This window comes from Eleutherodactylus coqui, chromosome 3 (genome assembly GCF_035609145.1).
Source record: "Eleutherodactylus coqui strain aEleCoq1 chromosome 3, aEleCoq1.hap1, whole genome shotgun sequence".
Taxonomy (NCBI): domain Eukaryota; kingdom Metazoa; phylum Chordata; class Amphibia; order Anura; family Eleutherodactylidae; genus Eleutherodactylus; species Eleutherodactylus coqui.
The window spans coordinates 229,793,576-229,816,976 of NC_089839.1; the positions used below are offsets into that span (position 1 = coordinate 229,793,576).

General features: G+C 46.2%; 1 protein-coding gene across 1 annotated transcript; it reads left to right on the plus strand.

Moving 5' to 3' along the window:
• Window positions 1-2,606: 2,606 nt before the first annotated feature.
• Window positions 2,607-17,446, plus strand: GORAB (golgin, RAB6 interacting). The gene is made up of 5 exons (XM_066597056.1): window positions 2,607-2,733; window positions 6,258-6,564; window positions 8,542-8,643; window positions 12,271-12,411; window positions 16,360-17,446. The coding sequence occupies exons 1-5, from the start codon at window positions 2,676-2,678 to the stop codon at window positions 16,805-16,807; spliced, it is 1,056 nt and encodes a 351-aa protein (XP_066453153.1). The 5' UTR covers window positions 2,607-2,675; the 3' UTR covers window positions 16,808-17,446.
• Window positions 17,447-23,401: the final 5,955 nt, after the last annotated feature.

Sequence of the window (23,401 nt, forward strand, 5' to 3'; positions counted from 1 at the left end):
CCAGCAGTGGGGGCACTGTGCTGCTTCACAGCAAAGGCAGGATTAAATCCTCAGTGAAAATCCACAACAAACAATTACCATGCGGCAGATGTAGGAAATCCTACTGTCAAAGCTATAATCTAAGCACGTGAAGTTACAGACTTTGGAACTTCCTGAACTCTACTTCTCTGACAATAGACGATTCTTCTCTCAAGCATCCACATCCTCAGCCGCTGTTATCTGAAGGGCACTTGCTGGGTTACACGGTCTCTCATATCACTCTCACCTTAGTTGTTCACGGTAACAGACTTCTGCGCTTCCCCTCCAGATGCAGTTTAGCGGCGGCGTGCACAACTCTTGCATTCCCATACCGACTCTTAAGCAGCATCTCTGCGCTGTCATTCAGGGAGGAGCTAAACATTCCAGCAGCAGAGACATAGCCGCGGCCTAGCCCCGGCAGGAGCACCAGCCCCAGGGGCGTAACTATAGAGGATGCAGGGGATGCGGTTGCACCCGGGCCCAGGAGCCTTAGGGGACCCATAAGGCCTCTCTTCTCCATATAGGAAGCCTAGTACTATGAGTAAAGCATTATAGTTGGGGGCCCTGTTACTGGTTTTGCATCGGGGCCCGAGAGCTTCAAGTTACACCTCTGACCAGCCCGTCTCTCCTGCGCACACCTCTGACGACACACACCACACTACTCCATTACCCCACTAACCCCTCCCCCTTCTACTCAAACAACCAATCATAACACACTGACGAGACAGAGACAAATGAACTTATCTACAGACAAACAAACTCACAAAAGATGGAGGGCCCCTACTCTGGAGGGCCCCTACTCTGGGTCATTACACTTGTGAGTCCCTTTTTTTTCTTTTGCAGTAAGTGGTCTGCCTGAGGGCTCCTGCATACTGGCGAGGGCGATATCATCATGTGATTTACGCCCCGATATCGTTCTTGCAAACCTTCTAAAGGCCCCTCGATGTAAGGTGTTCCCCTTATCCCATTGCTTTCACTGGGAGAACATCGCTGCTGCCGCCAGCCGCATTGGAAGCAATGGGCAATGTCACAAAAAAGTGGGCATGCTGCTATTTTTTTGCTCGCAGCATCGCAGGAGTGAAGACATCGCAAATGAGGATGAAACCATGGAAATTCATTTGAAAATTGATTTTCTCGCCAGTGTGAAGGCGCCCTTATGGATACTGGGGGAGCGCAGGGGGTCTCCACTATTGGGGTTCACTTGTAGGGTGTAGGGCATCCTGCTGGATCGAATAGCGGCGTCACTAAGTCTGCCTTCACATCCGCGCTGAACCTCTGTCGCAGATCCGCCACAAAATACCGGACAGCTGATTATAGTCAATGGTGTCCGTCCAGCGCTGTTTGCTTCTGTCATAAGGCGGAGTTGTTCAGCCATAGGAATTCCACATCGGAACCACCGCCGCAGATGTGAAAGCAGCATGGCGCACTACACGTATCAGTGAGGTCGACACCCTTAAAGGGGTTGTCTCGCGAAATCAAGTGGGGTATACACTTCTGTATGGCCATATTAATGCACTTTGTAATATACATCGTGCATTAAATATGAGCCATACAGAAGTTATTCCACTTACCTGCTCCGTTGCTAGCGTCCTCGTCTCCATGGTTCCGTCTAAATTCGCTGGCGGCTTGCTTTTTTAGACGCGCTTGCGCAGTCCGGTCTTCTGCTCTGAGCACGAGCCGCTTCAGTGTGCTCACCGCTACAGCTCTTCTGCGCATGCGCAGACGAGCTGTATCTTCTCGGGAGCGCGCTGGAGCGGCCATTCTGCTACCATCCTCTCTTAGAGGAAGGTGCAGAGCCGCCCAGCCGCCCAGGTAAGTGATGGGTGACGGACTGACGCGTGACTGACTGCCGCTGTGGCCCCGGAGCCTACCGCTGGGCCCCGGGGCCTACCGCTGGGCCCCGAAGCCTACCGCTGGGCCGCCGGGTGCCTACCGCTGGGGAGCCGGGGCTAGCGTGGGGGAGCCGGGGGCTAGCGCGGGGGAGCCGGGTGCTAGCGCCGGTTACCTGCTGCCTGGCGGTGGGTGACTGGTCGGCCGCGTTCAATCCCGGGGTCCGGTCGGCGGCTGCGGGGGCGTCTGGTTGTCAGGGAGACACAGCTGGTAGCGTCTCGGGAGCGCGCACGTCGGGCTACAGCAAGCGACGGGAAAAGAGCCGGCGGCCATCTTGGGGAAACTTTTTATAAGTTGCTGAAACGCTGGAACTGTAAGTACAACCAGCTAGAAAAGTCATTTACAGGGGGGCTTAGTAATGTATGCTTAATTAGGGGGACTGGGCAAAAAAAAAATTTCACTGCTTCCTCGAGACAACCCCTTTAATATGCTGGATTTATGTGCAAGTCTAATGTTGTGTCTTTACTCTCCACTGTAAACTCCATCATGTGAAGCCCTTCCTTCCACATAGCGCCCCCACTGACCCTCCTCTGTTACACACCCTGCTCCTCACACTAGTAGTCGGAGTACAGCTTCCTCTATGGAATTGCATTAGGTGTAAACTCCTCACCTTCCAGTCCGGTCATGTGACCACAAAATCATGTGACTCACGTCATCAGCCCTCCTAGTGGCCAATACACTTTAGCCTGTATCCTAGGAGACAGCATGTGACGTGGCGGGCTGCCTGCGAGGCGGAAGCTGCGGTGCTGGGAGACTCCTGTGCAGGAATGGCTGGCTGGGCTGGCTTCTCCGAGGATGAGCTGAGGAGGATGAGATCCCCGCGAGGTACAAGTGCTGTTAGGCGGCGGTCCCGTGTGTAGCCGGGCAGCCCTGTAGTCAGCAGTCTGGCTCCTCGGAGACAAGTGGATGAAACTGTCGGAAAGAACAACTGACAGTTGCTATATACTAAACCTGCTGCGGCCAACTTACTCTGCAATGTATGACAGTTTTCTGGCGCAGATCGCACTTCTACTCACTTTTGGACACTTTTGTTTCTAGTTGATAAAAGGGGTGTGGCCTAAATTAGTGCACTTTTTGGGGGGTGAACTCAAGGGGTATTCCAGGGAAATCTGCAGCTTCCCCTCTAGCCCATGTATTTCAGCACTGATGGTGGGGTCTGATCAGACAGTCCCGAGCAGCAGACCCCACAGATCAACTATTCTGAGGATCGGTCATCAATAGTATTTCCCTGGAGAACCCCTTTAAATCCGCTTATAGGTGGCATAACGTTAGACTAGAGAGTCTTCAAGTTCAACAGACTTGTCATCCAGCTGTGATGGATCTGGTGGAAGACCCGCTGTCTGCACTGTCTAACCGTTAGACGGTATTAGTAAACGAGCGCCATAGTTTGTCTTTCACACTCTTTCATAAGTCTGCCCATTTTCGTACATTTATCCCCGCATAATTCTTATGAAAACAATATAAGACGTCTAAAAAATGGAGAGAAGCGGCGTGCCGTTGGGCGCTGCGGGGAGGAGCGGCGTGCCGTTGGGCGCTGCGGGGAGGAGCGGCGTGCCGTTGGGCGCTGCGGGGAGGAGCGGCGTGCCGTTGGGCGCTGTGGGGAGGAGCGGCGTGCCGTTGGGCCCTGCGGGGAGGAGCGGCGTGCCGTTGGGCCCTGCGGGGAGGAGCGGCGTGCCGTTGGGCGCTGCGGGGAGGGGCGGCGCGCCGTTGGGCGCTGCGGGGAGGGGCGGCGCGCCGTTGGGCGCTGCGGGGAGGGGCGGCGCGCCGTTGGGTCTGGGGAGGAGCGTCGCGCCGTTGGGTCCGGGGAGGGGCGGCGCGCCGTTGGGCGCTGCGGGGAGGGGCGGCGCGCCGTTGGGTCTGGGGAGGAGCGTCGCGCCGTTGGGTCCGGGGAGGGGCGGCGCGCCGTTGGGCGCTGCGGTGCGCCGTTGGGTGCTGCGGCGAGGGGCGGCGCGCCGTTGGGTTTATTTAATTCATTGCAATGAGGGACATCTGTAACAAAACCTGCAGGCAACGGCGATTGTGGATTTGTAGGCAGTCCAGTATTGTAATTGTTATGCTGGATATAACTTGGGGTTTAGGGTATTTTATCAGTTTGATTAGTCCAGGAAGATCACCGGTCTGCCCTCTCGGATAGGCCATCAGTTTTTAAGAGTTGGAATATCCCTTTAAGGGTACATGCACACAGACTTTTTTGCGTCTGATTTTTTTAAATTTTTTTTTTTTCTGCATCCGAATTCAGACTGAAGCAGGACCTGTCCATGTGAATAGGAGTGCGCACACGGGCTTTCTTTTAATTTGGACTGATGTCAGTGTGCCGTGTGCAGCACATCAGACACCACACTGATGGGATGTCCGATGCGAGATGCATCTGAGGATCTCGGTGCAACGTTTGAATCGGCCGTGTGCCTGTACCCTAAGGCCACTCTCGCACAGCGCGATTTTTACCGCGATTAAGGCATTGTTTCATACACAGCGCTAATTGCGGTACAACGCTTCCATTGATTTCAATGGGGCCTTGCACTCTAGCTCTCAAATGCGTTGTTTCTAATGCTGCGATTTTCGAGCGCTGTCTTTATTTTTGTGTATTGTAGCCCCACTGACGTGAATGGTGCGCTGCCTGTGCATGCTTGGGCAGCACTCCATTTTGACATCACGGTGGGGGGCACAGGTCCTCTATTCTCCAGATCCGCAGAGGTCTCAGCAGTAGGACACCCATCGGTCAACAAGTCGGTCCGCTATCCTGTTGTTGTAAAGCAAGGACAAGCGTAATTTTTTTAAAAAAGCAAATCTAGTTTTTGGGCCCAGGTGCTTTTTTTTAACCAAATGAAAACAGGTTTTTGGCGTCAAAAGTGCCATTGTAAGTTGAAATGTTTTATTGAAAAGTTGAATATTGCATTATTCATTATGATGGGAGTATTTCATTGAGTGTTGTTGGCTTTATTTAAAAAGGGGAGATGCATATGTTGTCCCAAAATGGTCACACCATACACTGAGATGGTTTACATTTCATTGTGTCATGTATGTTCATGCCCAGGTTTGATGTTAATGGTTTTTAGACAATAGAGTTGAGTTTAGAGGGGATAGAACAGCCCAATGAGTTGTCTCCTTTCCCCAGTCAATCAGCATTAAGCTGATCAGAGGAGCTAAAGTTATATAAATCGTTGCTATGTTCCAGAAGGGTGACGGTTGGTATGGTGACCAGTAACAAGCAGTTGGCTTAAAGGGGTTCTGACATTAAAAAAAAAATGCTATACTTACCTATTCCTTCCCCGTCAGTCTACTTACCGCATCTTCACCTCACTGATCTTCTTCTGTCTCCTGCAGTCTGGGGGGGGATCACCTCACCTCCAGCTGACTGATTCTTCTCTTTCTTGTGGGGTTACGTACATTGCCGACAGTCTTCTTCCTGCCAGCCAATGTACGTTACGTCACAGGCCAGCAGGGGGAGTCCCGATCTACTTCAGAGACTGCCCATGCGAGCTGTCTCGACAATAGATCAGAATTCCTTGCTAGGCAGTGAATGCTACAGCACAGCAATATGACTTTCACTGACCCGGCCGGAGGAGAATGCGGACTTCATAACAAGCCGGCCGGCGTGCGGTGAGGTGACCCCGGGGGCACTGCAGTAGCTTAGCAAGGAGAAGATGTGCTAAGGAGACTGACGGGGAGGAATAGGGGAGTGCAGAATTATATATTTTTTTCTTTTAATGACAAAAACCCTTTAGGAGGACGTACCATTTTGACTCCTGGCCAGTCGTTCCCTTAATAGCGCAAGGTGCTGGCTGAAAGTATCCCGGGGTCATGGTGACCAATCCAGGTTAGCAGTACCGGAGCAGGTAGAAAGACGATAGCACTGAATATCTACCAACCCTTAGAACGGGCATTAATAACTAGACTATAACAGAATGCTGGCTGTTTGCACTGCTTGAAAAATGGATAAACATGAGTTTTTAGGTTAAAGTGTCTGATTCCTTGGCCCACCATGCTACACCACGACATCATACCAGGGAACAGCAGCCAGCCCGTACCACCAGCCCCCAACCTTTTCAGTGTGATGTATCTCGGTGGGAGTCGAAACTAAACAACCACCGTGATCCAAGCCTCCCACTCTGGGACATCTATTCCCCCAGCGCTACTGCTCCCGTATTCCTCCCTGGTCACCTACCTCCTGCAGCGGTTACATGCAGTTCTCCCAGCATCTTTATGGTTTGGACCAATATGTAGTCATCACCCAGTCAACAAAAAGCCTAAATTCAAGCGTCATCTGTTCACCGAGTGAAGGAGAGTTAACGATATTGGCATATAAAACATTTTAAATGTTTTTTTTTTCCTATTTTTCCTTTTACCAGAATTGTCAGACGTCAAGGGTCTGGGGGCTTGTCCACCTGAAGCATTTTTAAGTCGCCAACCATCTCGAGGAAAAAAGGGTCCAGTTCAGAAGTTGGCTAAGCCAGATAAAGTCCCTACTGCACAGGATCATTCCCCATCCTTTCAAAACAATACTTGCCCTCAAGTCCACTTGTCCAGCTCAACCCAAGTGAGAAAACCACCAGAGGAAAAACCTAAGCAACCAATAATGGACAATAAAGTCCCATCCGAATCGCCTACCATGAGGGCTCAAGAAGATAAAGAACTGTCAATAAAAGACGTGGAACTGTTAGTAAGTCTTTTCTTCATCTTATTGTAAGCTATCTATGTGTACAAAAGTCCCAGGTGAATCCAAAGTTCACTGTGCATGGGAACGTCCTCTGTAATACCAGCCCAGACCACTGCAGTGGGACCGGTGTCCGAGGTGTCTGCTTCCTGCATGCACGAGCACACTAGCCCGGCAGACCCCCACTGCACTACTAGTGATGGCCTATCCTGAAGATGGGCTATCAGTAATAGTGTACTAGCTTATAGGGGATATCCAACCTTGTAAAATTGGTAGCCTATTCTAAGGCAATCAGTATCTTATCAATGGGAGTGTGCCGCTTGGGATCCTTACTGATTGAAGGGGCCGATTGCCATGGCTACTTCAATGTTTACATCTGAGCACAGTCCTGCTCATATTGTAGACCACCAAAGTATTGATAGCGGCCATTCTGAGTGCTCCAGGCTTGTCCAATTGCAGTAAATAAGCCAACGGTCGTTGTCAATAATACAGCGTTCTGCAGTGCGAACCCAGTTGTAAACCTTGAAGAGATTGTGACTCTTGTACAAGCACTGTGACCCCTTCAGTCGGCTGAACGGCAGAGATTCCGAGTGGCAGACCCCCATCGATCAGCTATTAATGGCCTACCCTGAGAATAGACCATCAATTTTATAAGGTTGGATAACCCCTTCAAAGCTGGGACAACCCCTATAAGTAGGATTATTAAACGTGCCTGCGTGTGCTGTATAAACTATTCAAAATCCTGTAAAAAGTAGAGAACTCTCAGTAGAGTCGGGTGATTAGTGAAACAGTTAATTAAAGCGAGCCTCTGGTCCTGGAGAAACAAAGATGGCCGCATCAGCTTCTCTGACTACCTGATGCACACTGTTCATAAGTATAAATTGGTAGTCTGAGACCCTGCATGGTGATCTGACTGGGCGGCAGCACTGGCCAATCAAAGCAGATGTAGAGTCTTAGAATAATGATGCTTAATAACACAGTGTGCGTCAGGTAGTCAGAGGAGCTGGTGCGGCCATCTTTGCTTGTCCAGGAACAGACAGTTGCTTTAATGACAGACATTGTCCCATTTAAGATATGTCCACCCTTTTCTTGTGTGTTTAATTGCATTTGTTAGACAATTTTTCACAATGCGAATTCCATAGAATTTTGCACCATCCAGTAAAATAGTATATGTTTGTTTAACTTTGGAGATTATGTATGTGTGTGTGAAATAAATAAATATATATATGCACGCGCATACATACGCACGCACGTGTGCTATAGGTCTTGGAATGCGGCAACTCAGAAAAACATTCTATGGTAAAAAATAGTTGTTTTTATTGTACAAACGTAGTAAAACATGAGGGCTTGTTTTTTGTGGGACGAATTGTACTATTAAATGGTACCATTTGGTACCAATAAAAATGCACAAGTCATCTTGCAAAAAGAAATATATATAATTTTTTTTTTTTTTTTTTGCAAGATGACTTTCTATTGGTACCATTTTGGGTACACGTGACTTTTTTTATTACCTTTTATTCCTGTAGTTGGGAGGAGAGATGATCAGAAAATGGCTATATGGATGCGGAAATAACAGTGTGTAATTTTTTACTTTTGATCATTTATACATTGTAAAACATTGTGTAGCAGTAAAAGAAAAAAAAAGCTTAGCTGCCGCAGCCAGCTGGGGGGTTAAACAACTTCTATTTAGGCACAGAAGATTGATTAGATTGGGGGAAAAACTAGAAAGATCAGCAAGTGTGACATTCGGAGAGCAAGTACGCTCCCTGATGGAACATGATTGGCTCTTCTGCAGCATCTGGTAAGCACGGGATTGTTTTCTTTGCTGTTTCTGTTGGCATTATACTGGATGTTATATTTTGCTTTGTAGTTAATCCTAGAGGTAAACATTTGATGTTCGGCGCCACGTGTTTTCCGTTGATGGTCATTTGTATTGCAGTGATACATTGGAAACTGACAATTAGCTCTTGTACTAACAGGAGAGAGAAATCTCGTTTGGAGCAGCTTCAATTAGAGCAGCGTTTAATGGAAGAAAAAAATAAACGTAAGAAAGCTCTACTTGCGAAAGCAATTGCTGAAAGGTGAGATAAGCGTTCTTTATTTCATTTGAAATCCCTCTATATATCAAATTTTTTTTTTTGTTTCTAGTTTTCCCTTTTATCCTTGTTAATCTTTTTTGATCACCGTGTGGGGAGCTTACAGCTGATGGCCTGTTCAAATCAGGTTTAGTCTGTATGCTTAGAAAGCTTTTGTTGTACTTGCTAAATGTGTCCATAGCACTCCATTAGACAAAGTCAAGGGTTTCTTTTTGCCCTCCAAATGGTCACTATACACCCCCCCCCCCCCCCCAAAAAAAAATTAAATAAGTAAATAAAAAATTAACTGGTGTAGTTGAACCATATACATACAATGGTCAACCATTGGCTACCACGTTAGAAACACAATGCCATTGTATGACATCCTTCACAGCTATCCACTTTTCATGACCGCTTCATTAAACAAAAGTGACCTGGGAGACTCTGCCAGACATAATCAATAAATTCGGACAAAGATCTCACTTAAGACCCACCGGACTATGGCACTGGATGATCCTATTTTCGACGTTAGCAGCAGAAGCCCATGAAGGAAGTCACACGTTGTGGGCTGGGTGTGTATATAAGGTGTGCGATAAGCTGTCGGCTCACATATCTCTTCATAGGTTACAGGGATGATTTTATCAGAGTTGCAAAAAACAATGATTATTGGCTTTTGGGCCAAGGGTGAAAGTATTTCTCCAAAAGTGCAGTTTGTGAACTCGTCACGTGCTGCTGTAATAAAAGTGGATTACGAGTGGAGAAATGACACCATTGGGAATAACCAACATGAAAACCGCGGAGCACCAGGTGCCATTGATGTGAGAGATGAACGTCCGCTATGAAGGTGCATGATGGCCGAACGATAAGCTACAGTGGAGAAGCTCACCTTTAAAATGAACCTGGGGGGCTATCGGATGTGTGTCTAAAACAGCAGTTTAGCAAACCTTCTGCGTATGGGGCTCCGAAGCAGACAGATGGTCACTGCAACTAGGCTGTATAGCCATTAAAGGGTGTCATATCTACAAGATTACTTGGTTTCTTTTACTGAGAGCAATCGCACTTTGCAACTATGCTAACATAGGTGCATCGGAAGGAAAGGCTTTAGTTTGCACGGCAGTAATGGAATTGGACCAATGAAAAACTAAAAGAAAAATGCCAGTAAGCAGAAATATGCAAGGAATCGGTGTATTTTAGTCCATGAAAGACCCCTCCCTCTTTCCCGTTTTTACGAGCCCTTCTGAACAGACTGTAACCCTGTTAGTTCACCGCCCAGTCACATCTTTCATCCAACCAGGTCTCTGTTACTTCCCACTATGTCATAGTTTTCCTCAAACATTATTACTTCCAGTTCGTCAACTTTATTTGGTCAGACGTCTAGTGTTAGTCACAATACAGTTTAGAAAGGTTTGGTTATTTTTCTTATAGAAGGTAATTTTATTACATAATAAAGGTTCGGTCAGTTCTAACTATACTAGCCTCTCCACCTCCATTTTCACTACTTAGTCTCAGGTCCCTGTCTATACTGTCTTCCCATCTATCTCTCTGGTTGCCCCCCTCCCCAGTCTTAGTTTGAACACTTCTCTAACCTTCTAGCCATCTTCTCCCCCAGCGTAGTCGGCTCAGTTCTCCAGAAGCCCATACACCTCCTTCCTACACTAACTCTTGAGCCTCTTATTTGCCGCCCTAAAAACCCCACTGCCTTTCTGTTGTGGTACAGGTACCACTGTCCTTGTCTTTGCAGCAGACTGCCCTGTCTGTCCTCCTAATATTTGAGTCTCCCACTACCATAATATGTCTAGCCTGCCATGTACTCCTATTCCCCTTCTCGCTGGAGCAGACATTCCTCTCTGGTGGTCAGAGGCCTTGTCATGCTGCAGCAGAGCTAATCCTGTAATGGCATCCCCTTCATCTGTCAACTTTGCTAACTTCTTAGGGTCTAGGACTAGCTGCCCTGGATCTCTTCCCTCTACCCCTTCTTCTATCTGTCACCCTGCCAACTATCTGATCATTCCACCCCCACATTTGCTCCATGAGCAGCAAACTCCTTTCCATGTTGCCAATGGATCTCAGTGTTGCAAACTGCACCTTTAGGTCCAGGATCTGGGCTTCCAAATGCGCAATAAGCTCACATCTTGTACAGCAGTATGTGCCCTCCAACGGCTATTCAAGGACTGCATACATGCTCTAAGATGTACACTGCGCATCCTAAATGGGGATCGTACAGATAGATTTAATGTAACCTATGTAAAATATTAAATAGATCAGCAATACATAAATGCAAGTAACTCTTTCAAACTCCCTAATTCCAAAATCCCTAATCTCAAGTCATGCACTCAAGAAACAGCACACTTATGTCCCTGTTACATGGGGCAGCACTCGAGTAAAAAACTGCAAGAGCACTGATGTTACCGCTGAGGTCATTGGCGCTCGTGCAGACCGTTTACACTGACAGATTTCACCGCTGGATAGCGGGTTTCTCGCTCAGTGCGTCACTTTCTATGTGAAGCGTTGACGGGGGGATGTTAACATGTGACAAGAAGCCAGCGATCAAGCAATGGTTTTTATGCTGTCTGAAAGCCGGCCATAAGAACCTGTGAACGAATAGTGAGCGGTTTTTTTTGTTTTTTTTTTTCTGCATTTACGATTATCGCTTAAATTAGTTCGTGTGACTGAATTTTGAGCGAATCGCCCCGTATATATGGCTCCTTAGACTGCAGCGCACACATAGTTTGCTGTATATATCTCTTATCTGGAATACTCCTCCTCAGACTGATGCTTATTCTGAAAAGTCATCTGAAAGTGCAGATACACGTTAACCTTTTCAGGACCAGAGATTTTTCACTTTTTAATTTTGTTCCTCTCTGATTTCAGAAAAATCCTAACCTTCTTTTTCTTTTGATTTCAGGTATATGAGGGCCTCTTTTAATCAGCATTTAATTTAGAGTCTGAAAATTGGCCACTTCCTTGCAATGTAGAACGGTACTCTGAGGACTTGTTCAGCAGAAGAGTAAATGCCCATTTGCACGCAACGATTCTCACTCAAAATTCGTTCAAATGACCAGAAATGGGTGAAAATCGTTACATGTAAACACTACCATTGTATACTTTTCTTCTGAAAGATGATTTTATGGTAAACGTAAAATCCATCATTCAGCCGCAGAGAGATAAAGTATCTCTCAACAGACTGCATGCTGTGTTCTCCACAGGACCCTGGAGATTACATTGTAATCTGTCAGCAGCCCCAAAGAGAACAAAGCAGCTGTGCTCACAGCTGGGCATGTGATTAGTCATGATAGCTTGTAGATCTATTTCTGTCATGTAATCTAGACCATATGATATCCCAGGACCTATTAAATCCTACTGATGCCACGTTAAGAGATCTGTACTGTATTTATGTAATCCGAGTTTAGTGCCATATCGTGGTGCAGATCCGGATTGTATTTGAAAATGGTTTAGCCATTCGCCTTTGCAAATCTGTTTTACTTGTTGCAAAACAAGACTGAAGATTAAACACTTCTTTCATAAGTTTGGTGCGCATTACTGTATTTCTAGTACAGCTTTCACTGCCTTTCTGGCAAATTTTCAATCTAGAATATGTTGCATTTACATTTGTTTTATTTTTTTTCCATTAAGATCAAAAAAAACCCAAGCAGAGGCCGTGAAGCTCAACAGAATCCAGAAGCAGCTTCAAGCTTTGGATGAGATGGTGTCCACAGATATTGGTATTTTGCGAAACCGAATTGAGCAGGCGTGCATTGAGTTTTCCCATGCCAAGTGAGCAATATTACATTTAGCTGTGTCACCAGAGATAATCTTATTTCTAGAATATAGACACATAGCACTTTAAATATATGTATTCTATTACTTTAGCATATAATTTTACTGTTTTAGGTTTTCCTCAAATTATAATTGGCAGATACGGAGTTCAATGTGTGTGTATGCCTTTTTATGGTGGTGACTAGAGATGAGCGAACGTACTCTCTTCGGGTATTTTTGCACTCGAGCACCGCTTTTTCCGAGTAACTCACTACTCGGACGAAAAGATTCGGGGGGCGCCGGGGGTGAGCGGGGGGTTGCAGAGGGGAGTGGGGGGGGGAGAGAGAGAGAGAGAGAGCTCCCCCCTGTTCCCCACTGCTACCCCCCGCTCCACCGCGCCGCCCCCCGAATCCTTTCGTCCGAGTAGTCAGTTACTCGGAAAAAGCGGTGCTCGAGTGCAAAAACACCTGAAACGAGTACGTTCGCTCATCTCTAGTGGTGACCGAAAGGCCTTCTTCTATAGTTTTTTTTACAGCACTGTAGAATAAGTCTTGCATGGGTGTCCAGGTGAGCGGGTGGGCAGCTGTCTCATGACTGCTTAGATCCTGCTAGATCAGCCTATTGATCCTTTGATTGCATGGGTTCATAGTGACTACAGCAAGATTAAAGGTATGTCGGAAATGCTACCATGAGATACAAACAGATCTGCTCTAGCCCAACAGACAAGAATGAACATTTATACCATCTTAAAAGGACTTGTTAAATCAGGGCTACCATCCCACCTCAATTGATGATCAGATCACAAGAATCACCAGGATACCCAAAAGTCAAATACTTTGGTATGCAGCTAGGGGTACTAAGGAAAACTGCAAGGAAACTCCATTATACTCTACACAAGGATGACCGTCTGAAAACCTCCAAATTTGAGGACGACACACAAAAAGGAACTTATCCCTGCAATGTAAGGAGCTGCAAGGCCTGCTCACATGTACTGACTGATGACAGGATACAAATACCCAACACACAGCAGGACTAGAAGATCCCGGGGACATTCACATGTTCCACTTTCAATGGCGTGTACCTGATCCTGTGCAACAAATGTCCTATTAGGGGTTTTTATGTTGGAGAAAAAGAACTAAAACTTAAAGCAAAGATGAAATTCTCATCGCCACACAATTACCTGCGGCTGAGCATTCTTCTAGTCACGGACACAACATAGAACATATGAAGGTTACTGTATTAAAGGGCAACTTCAAATTTCAACGTCCTAGAAGAATTTGGAAGTACAAGTTTATAACCATCTTTGACACACTTGACATAGGCATCAACATTTCAAAAGGTTTCATGGCAGAGAGGGCTATATGAGAAATCTATAGCAGAGAGCACACACAGGCCTGGTACTCCTTTAGGCCTCCTTCCCACGAGCGTGACGGGCTCCACCGCGTAATATTACGCAGTGAAGCCCGTCACGGCGCCCCCCAGAGCCCCTATACTTACCTGCGGGAGATAGCGTGAAAACGCTTCCCCGCCCACCGCCGTCGCGTCGTGTGACACGCCCACCGCGTCACGTGACGCGGCCGGCAGTGTCACGTGACGCGCCGGCCGCGTCAAATGACGCTGCGGCGGTAGGCGGGGAAGCGTTTTTTCACGCTATCTCCCGCTGGTTACAGCGGGAGATAGCGTGAACGGACGGCTTCCATTGACTGCAATGGAAGCCGTCAGCGCGTACAGCCCGTCCTCACCCGCAGCAAATAGAGCATGCTGCGGGTGAGGACGGGAGAAATCGCGGTGCGTAATTCCGCGGTGGAATTACGCATCGTGAGCATTGTGCTATTAGGTTCAATAGAACCTAATAGCAGGGGGCCACGCAGCGGATTTTTGCCGCGAATTTACGCGGCGTAAATCCGTTCGTGGGAAGGAGGCCTTAATGCTACTGCAGGCCTCTTAGATCAATTTTCTTATGGTCTTCATCAATTTTTGAGGCACACCTAGTTCTTGGCAATGTCACTATTGTGCCAAATGTAATCCACTTCTTGACCGTCTTCACTGTGTTCCATGGTACATGTAATGCCTTGGAAATATTTTGATACCCTTCTGACTAATACCTTTCAATAATGAGACCCCCTTCATGTGTTGTAAGCTCTTTATGGCTTTTGCTGAAAAATGCAAGTAAGGCAATGTCAGGAAAATCCTACTAGAAGAACTGAGCTTGATATGGAATAAATCGGAATCACTTTGCATAATGGCAGCGGAGTGCTGACTACTATTTATCATGAGTTTAAATGTGGTTGACTAATTTTGAACACGACCACATCCCTGAAGATAAGGGAGTGTGAACATTTACTTTAGTTTTTGTTTTATTTGATTTTTCCACCCTAAATGCTTTGTCTTTTTTTCAATGGAATTGTACAGATAATGGGTCACATTGATGGTAAAAATAAATCAGAAATGGTTCATTTTTGACAGATTTTTTATTTTTTTTTAAAGACATTTTAGCAGGGGAGTGTAGAGGTTTGTTTTTTTTTACTGTGTGTGTGTGTGTGTGTGTGTGTGTGTGTGTGTGTGTGTGTGTGTGTGTGTGTGTGTGTGTGTATATATTATATTATACTGTACTATAAACACTCATTTCTTAAAAGAAATCAAGCACCTAGAAGTTGTTGGAATAGAATGAAACTTTATCTGAATGATTGTAACGCTGATTATATGTAAGCAATTACAATATTGTAACTGAGCCTTTAGATCATGCAAATTTGTAGGCTGTCAAAGTTAGCACCCCAGCTGCTCACATACATGTCATATTGGCGATGAATCTGGCGATTGGAAAGACCCCCTTGTTTGTGCGGCCGACCATTATTCTACTGGAAAATGCCTCTTGGAAGCCATAAGAGGAACACATGTAGCTGCAGGATGTCCTGAACATATCGCTGAGCTGCACTGTCCCTCGTAGCACTACTAGGGGTCACCAACTGTCATATGCGATGGCCCCCCAGACCATCATACCAGCTGTGGGGGCAGTGTGCCACTTCACAGCAAAGGCAGGATTGTAGGTCTCCAGGCACGTACACCTGAATTCGTTGCTGAAGACAACCCAGTTCCACTGCATAGCAGTCCAATTTTGTTGTTCACGACACCACTGCAGATGGAGGCAATAATGGGTAGGTGTCAAAGGCGGTACACATAATGGGTGCCATGAAACCAAATGCCCTTTCACCAAGCACCTGGAAATGAGTTTGACAGATACAGGGATCTAAAATGATGGTGCCACCTGTTTCTGGATGGCGGACAACAAAAAAGTTGGAGTTGCTCATGTTTGTCGGACGATCAGATAATCTTTTTTACTGGTGGTCTGTCGAGGGCACCCTGAGTCCGGTCACCTTGTGTGCCATCACACATACACTGGTTCCAACACCTTCTAACAGTCTGTTTAGAACGGCCTAAGTGGTGGTAATTCATCAATACCACCATCCAGCTTATTGCATTCTAATAATGCGCCACCTCTCAAACTATTGCGCTGTAGAGGCGTCTAGTGGTCAACAAGCTCTACACAAGCGAGAAAAAGTCCACTATACACAAATAGCCTTTGAGAGCCTTTTCATAGGCCAAGGGTGGAATCACTTTTAGGCCTCATCTAATCACTCCACAACACTAATCACTTGCATATATGCCTGAGATGTAACTGCGTGCCGATTTTTGCTGCAAAACAACAACTTCTAGGTGCTTCATTTTTTTTTTTTTTTCTTACTGTGTGTGTTTTATATATGCTTCTTCAGATCTATCCTATTAAGCTGGAGTAACAAACCTAATTAGGTTTGAAAGCTGTAACATAATTTCTTTTTGTTAGCCATTAAAAAGGTATTCTATCTGCAAGATTACTTTGTTTCTCTTAGAAGAACAATCCCAAATCACATTGCAGTCATGTTTCATGAGTTGATTGTGTAACGGTCTTACATTTTGTTTATCCAATAGGAAACGCTATGACAGAGCAGAATCGGAATATGTTACAGCAAAATTGGACTTGCACAAGAAAACGCAGGTCAAGGAACAACTAACTGAACACCTATGCACCATAATACAACAGAATGAACTTCGTAAAGCTAAGAAGCTTGAGGAGCTCATGCAGCAGCTAGAGGTAGAAGCTGATGAAGAGAGACTCGACTTGGAAATAGAAGTAGAGCAAATGTTACAACTACAAGAAGCTGAAGCAAGGAAACCTCCGGAGTCATCTACATCAGAAGACAGCAAGGAGGTTTCAAAAACAGATCCTAGTGAGCCGCCATCAGAAAAAGATTCCGGTGCAGAAAGAGATCCAGGAAAGTCTGGGCTTACGATTAAACCTACAAGTGACTTGGGTGACACTAACTTACTTAGTCAGACAATTGCTGCTCCTAGTTCACAAGGAGACAATCCTTCTTAACACAGAATTTACATGAAGTGTATATTGATATATGTGCTTTAGAGATAAGCGAGCATACTCGGCAAGGCGATATACTCGAGAGAGCATCACCTTTTTCCAGTACCTGCTGGCTCGTTCCTGAAGATTCGGTGGGTGAGCGGGGGTTTGCAGAGGGGATCGGGAGGCGGAGAGAGAGAGGGATCTCTGTCACTCTCCTCCCCGCTGCCCTGCGCCGCCCCGAATCTTCAGGCACGAGCCAGCAGGTACTCGAAAAAGGCTATGCTCTCTCGAGTATATCGCCTTACCGAGTATGCTCGCTCATCTTTAATGTGCTTCATTTTTTAGGTAGGTGTTGGGAGACTGGACTTTGAAGAAAATTATCCTCTATGTGGAAAAAAAATTGTTCTGTTTCAGGATCTTATGGTATTGATGGTTTTCTTTTGCACAAAGTTCAGCTGCCTGTTAATCACAACTTTATTGTGGACTATAAAGTCATTTTAAATCATGATTACTACCTTGAGACTTTACAAGCTTGGGTCAGTGTCTACTGAACTGCATGGCAATGTCATTGTTTGAAAACACTACTCTGTTTTCCTGGTTATTTCTGGTGCTGTCACTTTTTATAATATTTGGAACAAATAAAAACTTTTATGTTTCAAAGCATCGCATGTGTTTTCTTTACATTCATACTATTTTAGCATGCGTTTTAAAGGGAACCTGTCACCCACTTCCTGCTGCCCTCTCTGAGTGACTTTCAGCTCCTATCGGCCCCATAAACTAAAGTTATGGCCTCGTAGGAGTTGGAACGCTGAGTCATAAGTAGTCTACTGTATGCAAGGTGCAGTGGCAGTGCCAAGGAAGGTAAGTATGAGAATGAGATCCCTGGACTCGGCATCCCAGCTCCTATGAGCTCATAACTTGAGTTTATAGGGCTTGTAAGAGCTTGATGGTTGCTTTAAAAGTTATAATAAGCACAGAACTCTTACACTTGACAGCTTCCCTTTAACGATTTGCGTGTGCTATGTGTTGCTCTCACTGAGTGCAGCATAAAATAGTGACAGACACACTGATTTCAGCAGTCTATCACCCATGCAGTGTAATATGTAGTGGTTTTAAGAACTTACGGCTTGTTTCTGCAGCTCCCAGCAACAGATGAGTCTAGTTTATTCATGAGCTGCTGTTAGCCCCACCACCCTTCATGATTGGCTGGCTATTACACTGCATACTAAGAAAAACTGCCATCGCAGTGCTGACCTCAATATATAAATAGCACAGAATGCAGTTCATCTTTGGGCATAGCTGCCAGGATCTGAGCAGTGTATACCCAGGCGATTCATGCATGTATGGTGCAGAACAGTAAGACATACAGTTTTTGCTGCGTGTATGTATGGAATTCCCTCCGTTCCCATAGTCTGCTCAAAGTGCCAGGAGGGTGGCAACCCTGAAAATCAGCCAGAAGTGCTTGGGCAATATCCTTGACCAAGATCTTTCTGATGTTTAAGCTGGATTCTGCAAGGGCAGAGGGACTCGTGACCACATCGCAAACCTGATGTGGATCATGGAAAAGGCAAGAGTATCAGAAGAAACTCTACCTGCGTTTCATTGATTACACCAAGGCTTTTGACTACATTGAGCATAATAAGCTTTGGGAAGCACTGAGGGAGGGAGGCGTACCAGCGCACCTGATCATATTGATCAGCTCCCTCTACAGCAGTGTCTCCAAACTCCAGTTCTCATGGACTCCCAACAGGTCATGTTTTCGGAATATCGTATAGTAAGAACACCTGTTACAATGTTTGAAGCACTGACAGTAATTGTATCACCTGTGCAATACTGAGGAAATCCTGAAAACATGACCTGTTGGGGGTCCCTGAGGACTGGAGTTGGGAAACACCGCTATACAGTAATTCTGGACAGAACCCTGCATAGTCGATGAATGTAAAGAACGAAAATATAATAAATAAGGATCAAGCCTTAAAAACTAGAATCTGCAATTAGACTCCTCCTAACAGTTCAGAGAGAACAGCAAATCACAGGTACAGGCTCATTCACACGAGGACCTACACGTGCAAAAAAAACCAAAACGCAGGGCTATTAGAACCAATTGTTTCCTATGGGAATGTTCAGATGAAGGAGTTTTAGACGTGTAAAAATCACGCATCTAAAAAGATAGGACATGTGTGACTGAAATGCACGCATCTTGAAGTCCATGTTGCTTGTAAAGATAGGACCTGACCTATCTTTGGTACGCTATGCCCAGGAGTTTAAATGGAGGGGAATGGAGATTAGCTAAGCATTCCAATTGTTTAGTTTAAATTTCTAAACAATGGGAATGAGAGACTAAGGCCTCATGTCCACGGGCAAAATATGATTTAAGATCCGCAGCGGATCTCCCGCATGCGGATCCGCATCCCATAGGGATGCATTGACCACCCGCGGGTAGATAAATACCCGCGGATGGTCAATAAAAGGGATTTAAAAAAAAATGGAGCATGAAAAAATCTGGACCATGCTCCATTTTCGTGCGGGTCTCCCGCGGGGACGGCTCCCGCGGGCTTCTATTGAAGCCTATGGAAGCCGTCGGGATCCGCGGGAGACCTAAAATAGGAATTTAAAAGTATTTACCCATCCGGAGCGGACCGGGAAGGTCTTCTCTTCCTCACGGCCGGATCTTTCTTGCTTCGGCTCGGCGGATGTGCCCGGCGCATGCGCGCGGCACGTCGACGACGTGCCGGCGATGTGCCGCCGGCGTGACAAATTCATCCGCCGGCCGAAAAAGAAGATCCGGCCGTGAGGAACAGCAGACCTTCCCCGCCCGCTACGGATAGGTAAATTCTTTTAAATTCTTATTTTCAGCCCTCATGTCCGCGGGGCAGGAGGGACCCGCTACGGATTCTACATGTAGAATCCGTAGCGGGCCTGATTTTTCCCGTGGACATGAGGCCTAAGGGTGCCTACCCACTGGAGTTTTTTTTTCCCTGCGAAATTCGCAGCATTTTTTTCCTGCAAGGTCTATGGAACTTGTAATGTTAAAATCGTGATCGCGCAAAATCGCAATTTATTGCAGTTCAAGACTTCATCTTCCCCGGATCGAAAATAGACCACAATGGAGAATCCGGACACAAAATAAAATGACGAAACGTGCTGGGCCACAACACGACGTTAAGTATGGAAAAATAAAGACATAAGCATTGCAATGAAATGATGAATAGTCAACACAGTCATCTCCCCACAACCTATGGCTGCAAAAGTCAGACACTGAAGAAAACAGACCAGAGGAAGATTGAGGCCATTGAATTTTGGTGCTGGAGGAAACTCCTACAAATTCCTTGAACCACCAAGATCACGAACAAAACAGTTCTAGACTGCATCAAAACAAAGGTTTCACTGGAGGGCAAAAATTACGAAACGGAGACTCTTAATACTCTGGCCACATAATGCAAGCTAATTCATTAGCAACATTAACATTGCTTGGAGTGGTCATTGGTGAAAGAAGACCCGGCTGCCAAAGAATGCACTGACTTGATACTATCAAAGCCGACACCAACATGCAAATGATTGAAATGAAAGAAGCAATGCAAAACAGAACCCCGCGGAGAGGGCTGATCCATAAAGTGTCCCAGAGAGTTGTCCCCCACTAAACGGATAAAAATAGATTAGATTAAATTCATATACTGTCTACACAGTATTGAAAATAGACTAGCTATCCCGAGGAACACTTTCACTTCAACCCATAATGGAAAATTCCTTAACCTCCGCTCCAGCAAGCTAAAAATATCAATTATTTTCCTGTGATGCATTTGTTTCTTCATTGCTAGGGACTCTTGGTTTTGAATGGAGGATATTTAAACAACATCTGGCCCACCCACTGAGTCCTAACGTATTTATAACTTTTTATGGTTCTGCTTTTGCAATTTATAATTTACAGTCTAAAAGCTGAGTTAATTTAATCAGAAATATATTGAAGTTTGCCAAATTTTCAGTTGTGTAGGGAAAGTCCAAGGTGATTGGATGCCTAATGAACATTTCCTACTCAATGCATTAATAAGCAGCTATATTGTTCTTCCTTTTTTCTTACTCTGTTTGTGCTCAAGGAGAGGACAAATTTTTAGCACTGCAGAGGCATTGTTCCATCTTCCGTATTGGCATATTCTTCAGAGGAGCAAGCATGATCTTATAAGTCTCCTGACTCACTTTCCAGGTGTCTCCTCACACATCTTCTAGGTGCTCTCCTTAAAGGGGTTGTCCCGCGAAACAAAGTGGGGGTATACACTTCTGTATGGCCATATTAATGCACTTTGTAATGTACATTGTGCATTAATTATGAGCCAAACAGAAGGTATTCACTTACCTGTTCCGTTGCTAGCGTCCTCGTCTCCATGGTGCCGTCTAATTTTCAGCGTCTAATCGCCGGATTAGACGCGCTTGCGCAGTCCGGTCTTCTTCTTTTCTGAATGGGGCCGCTCGTGCCGGAGAGCGGCTCCTTGTAGCTCCGCCCCATCACGTGCCGATTCCAGCCAATCAGGAGGCTGGAATCGGCAATGGACCGCACAGAAGCCCTGCGGTCCACTGAGGGAGAAGATCCCGGCGGCCATCTTCACCAGGTAAGTAAGAAGTCACCGGAGCGCGGGGATTCAGGTAAGCACTATCCGGTTTTCTTTTTTAACCCCTGCATCGGGTTTGTCTCGCGCCGAACGGGGGGGCTATTGAAGAAAAAAAAAACCCGTTTCGGCGCGGGACAACCCCTTTAAGGAGAGATGATAACCTTTCCAATCCACATCATAGGGCTCTCACTAGCCAAGCCAGAAACCTACTGGATGCTGATGAGGGGCACAAAGGGTCTGACATTGATTTGCAGGAATGCTGCCTTCCAATAGGTGGTGCTGAAAGGGTATTGTTCCATCTTCTTTATTTGCATAAACGGAGATGTGAAATGCCTTTGAATGCATGGAATGTTTCTGTTGGATGTGGAGGGTCAGATTCTGAGGGAAAATGTACCAACCTATTAAAAACAGTAGAATTGCGCCCCAGGCAGAGAAGAATTAGATTAGGGAATGTGATAGACCTGTCAAAAAAAATCAAGCACATAGAAGGAGTTGTTGGCATTGAATGAAACTTTTTTACACAAGTGGATTGTCATTTGAACGAACGCATGAGCGAGTGATGTCTGTGCTAATTCTTTTGCAGTTGTTTGCACTTGTGCACAATGTTTAGACAGGCAGATCATCATTGAAAATTGTTCACTTCTTGCTCACGTCTTATTCAGTGCCTCACATTCCTATGCCAAACACTGAGCGGGGAGCGTTTAAACGTTATGAGAAGCAAGCGAGCCGCCAATGATTTTTATGCCAGCTGAAACTGAGCAACAAACAAAAAGCAGGCTCTGTATGGTATCCTGCGGCATGTTGATCCACATTTGCTGTAACTGAACCTCTAGATCATGCAAACTCATAGGCTGTTGAAGCTGGCGTTCCAGATGGTTCCATACATATACTATAAATTTGGTGACCAGACAGGCCACGGAAGTGTGACAATGTTGTGGAGGTATTTCTGTGACCCCCTTGTGTGTGCAACTGAGCTGGAAAATACTGCTTGAAAGCTGCTATGAGAGGAACACATGTGGCTGCAGGATGTCCTGAACACATCACTGAGCTGTCATTGTCCCTCATATCACTACTAGGGGTGACTGACTGTCGTATGCGATTGCCCCCCCAGACCACCACACCAACAGTTGGGGCAGCGTGCTGCTACACAGCAAAGCAGGTTTGATGCTCTTACCCCTAGGTCGCCAGACACGAACACGGCAATTGTCAGTGCCCAAACTAAACCTGGATTTGTCGCTAAAGCCATCTCAATTCAACTTCGCTGCAGTCCAGTTTCATTGATCATAACACCACTGAAAAACGGAGGCAATGGGGGTGGTTGTCAAAGGCAGTACACATAATGGCCCCCGTGAGACCAAATCTTCTTGAGCCAAGCACCTGGAAATGGCTCTGACAGACACAGTGACCTGTAATGATGGTGCCACCTGTCTCTGGATGGCGGACAACGAAATAGTTGGCATTGCTTGTCCTTGTCGGTTGATCAGATGATCCTCTCTGCTGATGATCTGTCGAGGGCATGCAGAGCCCAGTCGCCTTGTATACATGCCCTCGCATATCCACTGTTCCCAATACCTTCTAAGGGTTTCTGTCCAGCAGCGAATTTTGATTGCATTCCCCACAGTGATAATCCGGCCGCAAGGAACACAGTAAATGCTTCCATAGCGTTGCTATGGAAAGCGCAGCCCCCCTGTCCACGAGTGGAGAATCATCTGCGAGACCCGCACAGAAATAGAACATGCCGCAAATTGTTTTCCGCATGTATTTTCATGCGGACAAATCACCTCCATCTGCCTAGGATTGCATTATCTAATCCAATCCTATGCAGGCGGGCACGGGTGGAAATTCTGTGTGCAGGGGGCCCAAAATAGCACAGCTGCTCCAGGAGAAGAGAGAGATGAAGCCCCGCAGGGCTTCGTGATTTCCCCATAGCAGGGAGAGAGTGAGGCTCTGGGGGTATTAATCCCTCTCTCTTACTACTATGGGTTAATCTCCCCCCATAGCCCCGCTCTCT

What these genes read in the sequence shown, in the direction of transcription:
- GORAB (XM_066597056.1), top strand. Translation starts at nt 2,676, where the DNA reads ATGGCTGGCTGGGCTGGCTTCTCCGAGGATGAGCTGAGGAGGATGAGA. An exon ending in TCAATAAAAGACGTGGAACT is followed by an intron (nt 6,565 to 8,541) that starts GTTAGTAAGTCT and finishes TTGTACTAACAG; the next exon opens with GAGAGAGAAATCTCGTTTGG. An exon ending in ATTGAGTTTTCCCATGCCAA is followed by an intron (nt 12,412 to 16,359) that starts GTGAGCAATATT and finishes TTTATCCAATAG; the next exon opens with GAAACGCTATGACAGAGCAG.